This window comes from Oryzias latipes, chromosome 17 (assembly GCF_053564925.1).
Source record: "Oryzias latipes strain Hd-rR chromosome 17, Olatipes_Hd-rR_3.1".
In the NCBI taxonomy this organism is placed as follows: Eukaryota; Metazoa; Chordata; class Actinopteri; order Beloniformes; family Adrianichthyidae; genus Oryzias; species Oryzias latipes.
The window spans coordinates 24890057-24903322 of NC_136253.1; the positions used below are offsets into that span (position 1 = coordinate 24890057).

At 39.8% G+C, this 13266-nt stretch overlaps 1 protein-coding gene across 8 annotated transcripts in view; it reads left to right on the plus strand.

Annotated features, from left to right (window-relative positions):
- Window positions 1–13266, plus strand: part of map4l (microtubule associated protein 4 like) — an 85628-nt gene that overhangs the window by 46961 nt on the left and 25401 nt on the right. For 2 of the 8 annotated variants that reach the window (XM_020710966.3, XM_078934119.1), the window contains exon 1: window positions 7521–9515. The exons of the other annotated variants lie outside the window; for them this stretch is intronic. In XM_020710966.3, coding sequence (XP_020566625.1) covers window positions 7952–9515 — 1564 coding nt within the window. In that variant the 5' untranslated portion in view covers window positions 7521–7951. Of the gene's footprint in view, window positions 1–7520; window positions 9516–13266 lie in introns of those variants that run through there. 8 annotated transcript variants of the gene reach the window in all.

A 13266-nucleotide genomic window follows, 5' to 3' on the forward strand; every position in this document is an offset into this window, starting at 1 on the left:
CAAAGAAGCAGACTGAGACCTATCTGAAGAGAGTGCCTATAGGACTGCCTCCTAGCGGACTCTCTAGCGTCCTGATTCATAGACTCACATGCTCTTCTATCCATTTTCTTGGTTGTTCCGGTCTTAATACACTCACAAACATTTGTTTTTTAAAGAAAACTCTGAACTATAAAAATCACTGCTCTCTGTGAGGTCTGTGTTGCATGTTAGGAGAAAAACTCAACTTTTCAGCGTGACCTTTGGTTCTTTAGAAAGGTCACTTCCTGCTTTAAGCAAACCAAAGATTCTTCATCAAGAGAGAGAATAGTGAACTACGCATGGTTACACTCCTTAAAGGCAGTCTGCGTTTCACTCAGAGCACTCCGTGTTCATGACAAACTGGCTGCATACAGTGTTGGATTAAAATGGAAGTGTGTGTAAAACCCTCCAAATGTTTCTGTTTGCTCTGATCACGTATAAACTCCTGAATTGGTGTGGTAATGATAGTTGGCCTCCACACAAAATCCCTAAGAGTCTGTGCTTTGCAAAGTAAAAAAAAAAAAAAAGAAGAGATAGGGAAGGCAGGGTAGAGGATGAAACAGTTTGTCATCAAAGAGTCTAAATCCTTCATGCAAAGCTGGAAAATAAATCCAGAGCAGAGTGCTGGGGATTATTGCACCATTATTGAAACATAACCTTTGGATTTTTTCTGGAAGGAGGGGCCACTGTTTGATGCCAGTAATGCAAGAATAAAATTGCGAGGTGCTAAAACCTATATGGATATGGCACAGTGCTTCAAGGAGCATCTCTGTATTAAAAAGAAAAACAACTTGAGCTTAGAACACTTTTTTTTTTTTTTTTTTGCATTTTTACAGTCATACATATCATAAATTTTTTCCTAAGCAGTGTGTGATTTACATTTTTATTTTGTATCCCTAACAGTCCAAAAACAATCTGACTTCATATAAATGTTCAATAACAAATGTCCATACACCACACAACATAATAGGGTTTCTTTTGTGTTTTGTTTTTTAAGGGCCTTGGATGTATTAACCATTATTTGACCATAACTGGTTTAAATAAATCACTTTTTAAAAGTATGCACAAAGTGTTCAAAATAAATTCTGAAAAGAAAATTTCATCAGCACATAATTAATATGCAAAACTTTTAGCAACTCACCAACGATATTGATTAAAATATATTCCGTCATTCATATACAAATTCAAAAATGTAGGTCCAAAAACAGACCCCTGTGGAGCTCCACATCAAAATGTGCCTTTCTTGGACTGTTCTTTAAATTTTACATATTGCAGTTTGTCCTTCAGAAAACCAATTAACAAACTTACACCTCTGTTAAAATATTTACGCAATTATGACATTTGAATATGATGATATATAGTGTCAAAATCCATATTTAAATTGGTAAAAACTTCCATTTCAACCTGACTTCCTAAATTTTTGTAGGTTTGGCAGATTGACTGTATGTGGGAACTTGACTTTGTGAACATCCCCCCATCATGTTCCAAATTCAAAGGGCCACTGGTCTCAAGAAGACAAAATCCCATAGACCTCGATTGAGAAATTAGCAGCTCTTAGTCATATTTGTTAAAATGACCATTCTTGCTCTGCTACCTTTTTAACATAGTCTTGCGAATCCTAATGTTTTTCATGATTTTTTTTATTTTTACTTGAGTTTTATTTTTCATTTTTTTAAACAAGATTTAACAAAAATGTACATGACATCAAGCAAAAGAGGGTTACAAAGAGAAGAAAAGTAAACAAAATTAACAAGTGAGGCAAAAAATAAGACATGACAGCCGCCATTCTAGAAATGTAAACAGGTCATACAATGACCAGTGAGTTTTTATATATAAAGTCCATCTGTCCCATTTTTGTTTAAAAAATTCCTTCTCTCAATCTTAAAACAAAAGTAATCTTTTCCATAATGTAGATCTCCTCCACTATTTCAGTCCAGTCTGTGAGGGTTGGTGGTTCTGGCTTAAGCCATATTCTGGTTATTGCTTTCCTTTGCAATTAGGAATATTTTCACCAAATACTGATCTTGAGGAATGACTGTTTCAGAAATTTTACCCAGTTGTAATACTGCCTGAGTGAAGGGGATTGTATAGCGCAGAGCGTTTGTTAAAACATGATGGATGGAATGCCAAAATGATCCTATTTGCGAACAGCTCCAGAACATATGAGAATGAGTTGTATTTACTGTGTCACACTGTCTCCAACACGTCTGTGGATCTGCTGATTGTCTGCTTTTAATTGAAGGTGTAATAAAGAAGCCCATGAGATTTTTCCAATTAAATTCCCTCCATTTCAGTGATGTGGTAGAAGACTGAGTTGATGCACATATTGAATACCATTCTTTCTCTGAAATAGTGATGGACATTTCCTTTTCCCACTTTTTTTTTTTTAACATATAAAGTTGTGTTTTTCTGACATGAAATGAGGCTGTGGTACAGTTTAAAAATGATTTTGAATGTTTTATGCTGGTACTCTCCGATTATTTTGCCAAAGTTCCATAGTAGATGTTACTGGATTTAGTAACGGGGTAATGTTATTTGGTAAGTCTTCCTCTCCTGAAAGGGTCTGAATCGGGTATCCTGACACATGGCTCAATCTCTTTCCACCAAGAGTAGTACTCAGAATCACACCAACAACAAACTTAGCGCATCTGTGCTGCAAAAAAATATCATTTCAAATTGGGGAGAGACATTACCCCTTTATCTTTAGGCAATTGTAATGTTGCATATCTAATCCTGGGTTTTTCCCCTTCCCATATAAATCTGGATATCGTCCGGTCCCATTCTATGAACTGCTTGGGTAGAAGTGACTGGAATAGGAAGAGTAGCCTTGGTAACAATTATCCTATATGTTAAATCGAAAGGGTAAGTTGACGACCTCTTTATATCCAGATTAATGTTTAAGATAATTGTATTACAGTTTTCTTAGTCTACGAGTGACAGATTTTTAGGTAAAAAGACTCCAAGGTACTTAATTCTTTTAATGTCCCACTTAATATTGTAGCTAGATGCAGTTTCCTTTTTATGGGAAGTGATTGAAAAGCAGGATTTGGGTTTTAGAAATATTTAATTTGTATCCAGCAAGGGAGTTAAATTCTTTCAGGAGTGTCTTTGTATTAGGCATGGAAGTGTTTATGTCTTTTAAAAAAAGCAACGCGTCATCTGCAAATAATCCAATTTTTTGTTCCCTGCAGTCAATTTTGATTCCTTTTAGTTCCTCGCACTGCCGGATGGCCTGGGCCAGTGGCTCAATGTAGAGAGCAAACAGAGTCGGACTGATGCCACAACCCTGTCTCGTTCCTCTTTTTAACTCGAATCGGTCTGTGAGGGAGCCGTTTATTTTTATTCTTGCTATAGGCATGTCATAGATGGCTTTTATACATTTAATTGAGTTCTGTGAGAATCCAAATTTCTCAAAGGTTTGGTAAAGGAAATCCCAATTCACCCTATCAAAAAACTTCTCGGCATCTAGGCTGATTAGAGCTGCTTTTAGTTTGTTTTCAGTTACGGTGTGAATTACATACAGGCTTTTTCTAATGTTATCCTGGGTTTGTCTGCCTCTCACAAAACCAGTTTGGTCTTCATCGATTAAATCAGCAATAAATGCTTCAAATCTTTAAGTTAAAATACATGTATAGATTTTGTAATCCACGTTTAGCATTGATATTGGTCTATAATTAGCGCAGTTCTCTCTATCTTTATTTTCCTTGGGGATTAAAGTTATTATTTCGTCTTTCCATGAAGGTGGGGTCCTACCTTCTTTGTGGATATAATACCGGGGTCTTAGTAGAAGTGGCGTTAATTCCAGTTTAAATTTTCTATACCACACTATAGGAAATCCATTACTGCCTTGAGCTTTATTGGTTTTAAATCTATCTATGGCCTTTTCAACTTCTTTTTATTATTTTATTTTGAATTTCTCCTATACAAGGTAGATCTAATTTGTCTAAAAAAAACTTTCAATTGCTACCCTGTCAGTGGTGCCTTCTTGTGAGTACAAATTGCTATAATAACAGTAAAAGGTGTTTTCTATTTTTTGTGGGTCTGAATGAATTTCGTAACTAGAGTGGGTCTTAGACATTTGGGATTACAGAATCCACTTGCTGCTTGCGTAACTTTCTAGCTTAAAATCTAGTGTATTTTGGGCCAAGTTCATAATGTATCTGCTTCATGTATCGGGCTTTCTTTTCAATGTCATGGTCTAAATGTTTTGTAATTTGTAGTTTCAGTTTCTTGATTTCCTTTTGTGATTCATTACTTTTATTTAATTGAAATTTGTTTTCTTGGACTTTAAAATCATGCAATAATCATTGTATGTGTCCAATCTGTTCTTCTTTAGATATGTTGCCTTGGCAATCAGGTTCCCTCTCATCGCTGCTTTCAATGAATCCCACAATATTGATGGGTTTACGAGGCCATTATCATTTTCATCCTTAAATGTCTTTATTTCTGGTTTGACTTGATCAACTATTGGCTGATTATTAAGAAGTCCCACATTTAGTCTCCAGGCTGTGCTTTTCAATTTGCTTTCAAGATTTAGAGCTAAATAAATTGCGCCGTGGTCTGACACATCCGATATTCCAATTTTGCAATCATCCACTCTGTAATAATTTTCTTTCCCAATAAAAAAATAATCTATTCTGGAATGTACAGAGTGAGGTGCTAAGTAGTATGTGTAGTCTCTATCTGTCAGGTGAAGCCCTCTCCAAACACCTACCATCCCAATCTCCCCAAGCGTGGTATTAAGCATTTTAGTTACTTTTCTATTGCTTCTGTTTATACTTGTTGTGTCGAGTTTTAAGTCAAGAATTGCATTGAAATCCCCACCACATATACAAATTCCTTCAGCCTCTTTTGTTATTATGTCAAATATTGATTTATAGAAACCCATATCACTTTCAGGAGGTACATAAACATTGGCCAAAGTCACAGTATAATTTCCAATACTAACAATTCCAATTTCTAACAATAACGTATCGTCCTTCTTTATCATTCACTTCTGAATGTTTTTCAAATTGAATAGATTTAGATAAAAGAATAGCAACTCCCCTTCTATGGCTTTGTGTGAATGAGCTATAGAAGATATTCCTAGAACCAAATTTTGTCAAGTTTCTCATGCTCTTTGGTATTTAGATGTAATGTAGTAAAATAACATGAACATTGTCTTTTTTCAGCTTATTCATAACTCTTGCTCTTTTAACAGGATTCCCTGGCCATTAACATTGAGGGACATTACTTTTAACATTTGGCCATACATGGAGTTTGAGCAAGATTCTTTACTAGTTGGTGGTTAGTCATCCTAAACAAACAATAAATTAAACTCTGAACAAAAAACAAAAACAAGTTTGATTGAATCCCACTTAGGAACATCAAAAGAAAAAGTGAAGAAAAAAAACAAATTAAATCGACTCCCAAGGGTGGATATTTTAAGTCCCCTGTCTTAAACCCCTTGTCAGGTTTGGGGGAGAGCCTCTCTGAGAGAGAAATGGGCCCCCATCCAGAATCAGTGGTGCTTCCCATCAGGTACCAACAATTCTACCTAAGGCAAGTTTCCAAAAGGCAATTTCCTAATAAAACAGGCATTGCTACTTAAAGATGGGTGCTAATTGTTTATAGCATTGAGAAAGAGTCAGCACTACTTACGACCGGAAGTGGTTAATGCTTTACACCATCTTTCTTTCTTTTTTAATCTGTTATCATCTTCATAGTTTAGGTTTGCGCTGAAATTCGTGTAAGTGCCCCCACGCTTGTAGTGCTGCATCTCTCTGGCGACGCTGTGGGACGCGTTGCCATGGTGACGTCTGCTGGAGTTGCTGTTGCATTAGGGGGTTCTGTTCCACGGTTTGGTCCACCTCTGGCTGGTCCAGCAGCCCTCTCTGAAGCAGATCATTCTCAACCTCCTCCGCGCTGTAATACGTCTGCACTCCGTTCTCCCAGTGAACGCGCATACGTGTAAAAGGCGTCTGAAAGAGGATTCCTCTTTTTTTTCAGCGCAGCTTTAACTTCTTTGTACTCCTTGCGTTTCTGGACCACCTCCGATCTATAATCATGGTCGAACAAAAAGATCTTGTCTCCCAGCTGGATTTTCTTCCTCCATGCGTTCCTGAGGATCGTTTCTTTCACCTTGTACTGCAGGAAGTGGACGATTATGGATCTCAGTGGCACTCCGGGGCCTGGGTTAGGGGCGATGTGCTCGCTGGATTTGCAAATCTGTTCCCTCCTGAATCAGTCATTCACTTATTATCAGCTTTTCCTCGAACTGAATCACTGAACCCCCCTCCGATCCTTCTGGCACCCCATAAATTCTCATGTTGGTTCTCCTGGATCTTGACTCCATGTCATTGAGTTTTTCTTGTAGTGTCTGTTGTTCCTTCATCATGTGTTGAAACGCTTCATTTGCCACCGCAGACCAGGATTCCATTTCATCAAGCCGCGCTTCTGCCTCTTTTAGTTTTTGGCCATGCTCCTCTAGCATTAGCTACGTGTTAGCTAACTGCTGTTCTAGCTGCAGCTTGAACTGTGTCAACTCCTCTTTCAGCTCTGATCGAAAGTCTTCTTTGAATGTAGTCCATTTGTAAGTTAAATAAGATTTTAGGCCTCTAATTTGTGCACTTATCTCCCTCAAACTTAGATGGTTTGAGGCTGATAAGTCACAGCCACGTTCTTCTTCGTTATTCATGATTTTTTTATCTTTATTACAAGTTATTCAAGTTATAAACTGGCCAACCAGGTGACTCAATCAAAGTATGTGCTCTCAAGTCGAACGTCGTCAAAACGTTTGATTGACAGTGTCTACTTTCAAGTGGTAGGTGTGTGGACCCTCAACAAGCTCACTCCTGATTGATGAGAGTGGTTCCCATAGAAACGATGACTGGCACTGACTCGGACCAATCACTGCTTACTGATGCCATCTGGCCACATGTTTGCATCCGTGTCGCGCACCCATTTACAGTCAATGGGTTAGTATTATATGTTATATAAAGGATTGTCATCTTGGGCAACCCAAGGTCAAAGCATTACTCCAAAAATTTAAATGTTTTGTTTTTATTCATTCCAAAACCCTAGACTTTCACTGAAATGCTAACGAGTTAGGAAGTATTGATGAAAAGCTCCTGTGTACATAATGTTCCAGTCAGAACAATGTCCTTAATTTCTTCCAAAATACAAGTTGCTTTGGAAAAGGTCAAATGTTTTCATCTTAAAATTCAGTTAGATGCTATTTCTGATTTAAAGAAGAGAAATTACAGCCCCTGCATGTCTGCCCAAAACAGTTTCCCACATAAATGATGGTGGATGTCAGAAGGGGAGTGTCTAGTTCTGTCTCGCTATTCCCTTGCAATGTCTCCCACCATGTATCAACATTTGAACAGTGGCTGATATTTGGCAGCTGTGACAACCTCTAATCTGTCAATGTGTGGATGTGCATGTATTTTTGCCACAGTTGTGCGTGTGTTTCTGTGCAGTTGCCTGCGTGTGTGTTTGTCACCGGGGTCTGGATACTGAAATGGTGCTCCAGCGAATGAGGGAATATTTGGTGCCGTCATGTGACTGTGATGTCAAAGAGAGAGGGAGAGAGACGGAGAAAGGTGCAATTTACCCCACAGCTGATCCGTGCAGTGCTCAGAGAAAGGCTTAGACCAACAGACACTCACGCACACTCTCACTCACATGCACTTCTTTCTCCTCGCTTGTAAGCACACATGCAATTTCCATCACTGTACTTTCACAGTCTTCAAGCCATCACTTTAAAAAAAAAAAGGAAAGAAATCTCTGCTTCTTCTACTTTTCAAGCTCAAAAGACTTTGGATATTAAGGTCATTTCTGCATCCCGGATATACAACTAACTGGACCCAGAGTCAAGAGAAAAAGGCAGAACAGTAGTACACAGAAGAGCTTTTCAGGAGACCAAGCAAGATCAGCGCAACTCTGTGCGAGAATGTCATTTCTTTCAGGCTCACCATGGCAGCAGCCTGGCATCATTAGTGGAAGCAGCGGGTATGGACAACCTTCTAATGGGCATCAACAGCAGCAACACAAGCCTCCCATTGCTCTCTCTGGGGCCAGCATCCCCACGGTCCTGTCCACCTCATCTTCAAAGTTAGCCTCCAGTCCAGCATCTGCCCAGAACAGTGACTGGCATTGCCAAGGCCAGATGGTAACAGTGGGGGCGGCTGCTGCTACTCTGCCAGGGTCAAGAATAACTTTGATGGAAGATGAAGCAAAATTAGGACGAGCTAGGACAGAGGGGACATCTGGGATGATGGCTGGAGAGCCAGCAAGCCAGAGCTTCGGAATGTCAGTGCTAAAGACGGAGGATGAGAGGTCTAGAGGACTCAAGCCAAATGAGGACTGGCACAGAGTGGAGGGGACATTAGGCAGTGCAGGACAGAGCCCCAGCAGCCCCATTTCATCTCACTCTTCCCCATCTTCTTCATTACCTTCACCCTTTTACTCACCTGGGAAGCTATTTACGACATCATCGCTTGACCTTAAACAGGCGTGCAGCCCCAGCTTTGGGCAAAATAATCTGGAGCAAAAAAAGACAAACAACGGAACTGAGACTCCTGAATCCCAAAGGGTTTCACATGGCCAAGACCTTCTCCCATCACTCAGATCAGAGTTGGAACATGGGGAAGCATCCACAAATGCCACTTCGACACAAAAGAACAGAGAAGATGAGGAGAAGAGAACATCAAGAAACTTAGCAGGAAACCTCACAGAAACTTTGACAACAAGTAAACCTGAAAACCAAATTTTGAAGCCATCTTTTGGGAAGCAAGGTGTGGAAGCAACTCCTGCATCTGAGCCTACGGACAGTAAAGCAGGTGGAGCTCCTGGATCCTCAGCAGACCCAGCTTCAGCCTCCGCTGGCAAAGCTCCGCTGGGTTCTTTTGTTGATGGAGTAGAAGCAAATGGGCTGGGGAGCAGAAACTTAAGCCATACAGGAAAAAAAGGAACAGGATTGGGCACTGTACTGAGCAATCCCACAAAGGAGACTGGATTTCCCAGTCAGAAGATGTCACAGGATTTTAATCCCTCTCCGGATTGGAGAGCAGGATCCACTGTTGTGTTGAACAGAGGCATTAAAACAGCTGGTAGTGGTGAACTTCCTCAGAGGACTGCAGTGAGACGAGCCATGTCTGACTGTTCACATCTGTCTGTACCCATGGTACTGACCGAAACGTATCCCATCAGCATGGGAGTCTCACAAGAGCCGGTGCCCAGCACGCAGACTTTTGCCCAGATGGGATCAGCCTGCCAACCAAGGGTGGCGTACCCACATGTCGCCGTTCGACGCTCGCTTACGGTCACGGACGGCACAGAAGCTGGGGCTGCAATGTCAACAATGCTATCGTCCCCATTTATGACACCAAAGGTATTGCCGTCTTCGCCACCCCCTAAGAGGCATCACGGGAGCTGCGAAACCAATGTTTTGCTTCCTGTTCCAGCGCCAGTTGGATCAGCTAATTGCACCCAGGATAACAAAATGACCCTAACGGGTAAGGCAACTGTCCTATCAAATCTATCGAATCATCTGGATCTACGACTTTCTGTTTCACATTGTTTTATTATAGTCGAGCAGTTTCAGAAGTTTTGCATTTTCAAAGTAAGAGCAAAAACTCTATTAAACCTTCAGCCCTAATCTTTGAATTTAGATAAAGGAGTTTGTTTAAGCCACATAAAAGCAACAGCTGTAGTTAACGTAATATAGTAAATAAACATTTTGTTTTTCTTTTATTTGAACTTGGTCTCAGCTCACTGCAATAATTATTTTAAATAAAAACTGTTCAAGCATCCTTACTTCGAGTTTCTTACCCTAAAGGAAATATGTAAATATGTGCAGATACTGAAACGGGTAAAAATGGTTTGCTCCCCCCAGTTGTCCATTTGTTGTAAAGACAGATGTTACTCAGGCTTGTATGCGCTTAACATCTTTTTTTGTTTAATAAATAATTTGGTAAATCTCAATTATTTCATTTGGGATTATTTATTCTTTCATAATTTCTTCAGAAATCAGCTTTAATCAACATACTTCCTACGGCGCTGCTTTTCTTTTGTTTAAATCGAAAGAACAAAGAAGGCATGGTTGTTTTGGAGAAAGTTTTACGATAATCACCTCTGTACCGCTCCTAAAAGAAGGAATGTTAAAACCTTGAGCGCCTCTTCATCCATCCACCATCCATCCATCATCCATCTGTCTCTAGCTCAACCTGGAGTCAACAAAGAAGCTGCAAAATTATTTAGACATTGCCTTTGACTGTACTCATTCAAATTTAGAGCAGCTATTTCCAGCAACTTGTTTGTGTGTGCATGACGTGAATCGTACAGATTCAAAAAGCACACGCCTACACAAACATGCACACAGTCGACAGCCTGTCTGCATCCTAAGATGTTTTTTTTTTTTCAACATCGAAGCAGGTTACACAACTTACACACACGGGAACCCACATTAATGCCAAGCAGCAGATGACATTGAGACAAGGGGAAAAGGATCTTGATAGAATACACAATCGGTTGATTAATCGGGGTCCCCTAAGCTTCTTTTTGAAAAAAAATTCTGGCATTAGCTGGTGGCTCATCTGCTGTTAGCGGGTGATTGTGTTGTTAGATGAGAGCGAAGGTGACCTGCAGCAGACACATGCCAGCAACAAGGAGGTCAACAGGTGTGGTTGAGACTCACTGTCATCTTTCCAAGAGGAAAATATTACAAGAAATCCCCTTTTACAACTTTTAAAATATCATAAGTATAAGCAAATATTTCCCTCCTGGTCGATTATTTTGCACTTATTTATTGGCTGTGGAAGCTGCTGTGTTAAATAAATGAAAATAAAGATACAAATCACTCTAAATCACAGGATTCAGTTTACTGGCAGTGTTTGCGTACATGAAGTTCCTTTCACTCCTGTGAGCTGTCTGAAGCCTTTATGTTGTGCCTCACGGTATGTTTGGTATCATAGCAGAATGGAAATTGACCTCATAAAACCCTGGAGGTTTTAATCCATAAAGAAATCCCTTCACTAAAGGAGCTTACCACCAAGTTCAAGTTTGAGAGCTGTCGTGTCAGATCTTTAGGGCTCAGAAAACATGTTGGTACTTTTAAATGAGACTGAAAGAAGGAAAATCCAGATCTTTGTGTATCTAGGGCAACTCCAAAAAAATATATATTTATCTTTTCACCACCTTCCGTTTGTGGGTACATAAATCATTTTCTCAGTTTTGTGGAGGTTAACTGTCTGATTCTATTCCCGTCATGGACAGACTCTGCAGCTGGATGCCAGCAGCTGTGCATTACAGCATGGTATTAGACGGATTCTCTGTGTTCTCAGCCTGCAGCTTCATGTTGGATGAGTCATAATGCTGATATTGCAGGCTGCAGTCGTGTAAAATTAAAACTAGCTTTAATTAAGCAATAACAAAATGTTAAAAGTAAAAAAAAATCCTTCACTTCAAAAGTGCATGCTGTGACTTCTATATTTATTCTACTGCCATAAGTGCTAAAATCCAGGAATCAGAATAAATATTTGTGTAATTTAAAGACCCACTCAATTTTCGGTGTTATAACCTATTCTTGTGGCATTTTTCTGATGAAGGATTTATATAAATAAAACAAGCTTAAAAGGTTGTGAATCGGAAGACAAAACGCCCTTGGACAAATAGCATATTTGGGATGTAAATAAATACGGTGGAAAGGCCACGAGCTCCCTGCTCTGCTCCACAATGGGGAGGGGAACGGGGGCTGGGTTGCTTGGTGCCAATTTCTAATATACTACTGTCGCTCTGCAGAAACTATGTCCTTGAAAATGACAGTTTTTTTTTTTTTATTTGGCTAAAAATGGCAGACTTGTAATTAAAAAAAACACTGGAAAAGCTTTGAAAATAGATCAAAAGATGATCGGCATGGTTCTTTAAGGAAATGTAGTTTCAAAAAAAGTAGTTTCAAATCTCTGGTCACTTATTTTGACTCATACAAAGGTGCGCCTGCGCAGGTCATCTAAGGCGCGTGGCTGCATTGACCTCAGTAACTTCTCGAAATATGTGTGTATTTTGTGTTGTTGTTGTCTGACTTTCTTCTTTGAGATGTAATGGAACTGATTTTCCCGTTGTTGGGATTAATAAAGTTCGTTCATTCGTTCATTCATTCATATTTCTGAATAGAAGCACATACATGTACTGGTGGCGGTAGGAATGCGTTAGAACGCAGCGTTTTTTTTTTTGTGATTTGGAGAATTGTTTTTATTTTTACAAATAATCTGATGGCTTCTAAAGGCTGGGAAATTACAGTTCCCTTGAGGACCAGCGAGATTGTCACATCTGTGGTTGCTTTCTTTAGATGACAGTATAAATGGCTACCCTACATTAAACTCATTTAGTAAAGAAATGTAGATTCACAGCTTAACTTCATAACCCTCTCTTTATTTGATGGATTTGTTTCCAAAATTATAAAGATTGATGAGGAGAAGGTAATTAGCTGAAGGGGGGGGGTAATATTTTTAGGACGTTCGTAACTTCCTGATTGTTAAACCAACAAAAATGCAGATGTAGGGGAGAACCCAAAGTCCTAATGACAGTGACTTTGCCGACTCAACATGCCGCCACCTTCTCTCTTCTCCTCTCGACCGGGAAGCCGCCCATGTGAAAATGATGCCTGCCTGTTTGATTTGTTCTCCAGACTGAGTTAGTTGGCAGAGATGGCTCCAAATGGGAAAAACAAATAGCTTTTTTTTTTTTTCTAATGAACCCCCTCCTCTGCTGGAGGAAACAAAATCAGAGCAAATTGGCAGCCCCTTGCTAAACAAACAACAAGGATACATCACGTAGCCTGTTGCAAACAGAGATGAGGGAACACAACAGCTTAGCTTCTAGTTTATGTAAGCTGTGTCTTTGAGGCCCTTTGAACCACATCTCAAACTGTCACCCCCAGCCATCCGTCCCCCTCCATCAACCTCATAGGGCCTTTTGAGCATCAGCCATTGCTCCTCTGTGTCTTCAGTCACCAAACTCTCTGTCCTTACCCTTTCTGAGTCGGTTGACAACAACACAAATACTGTCAACCAAGTGATCTCTGAGAAGGATGAAGGTCACACAACAACCCTTGACACACGGCTGAACTCATGCCTGGAAAAATACTTTATTGACACGTTTCTTAATGGAAAATGCATTGCATTAGAGGTCAAATCCCTCATACTATTTGATAAATCCCCACCTCAAAAACAACCCAGTTTGAACTGAACATGCAGATATGTATCCTAA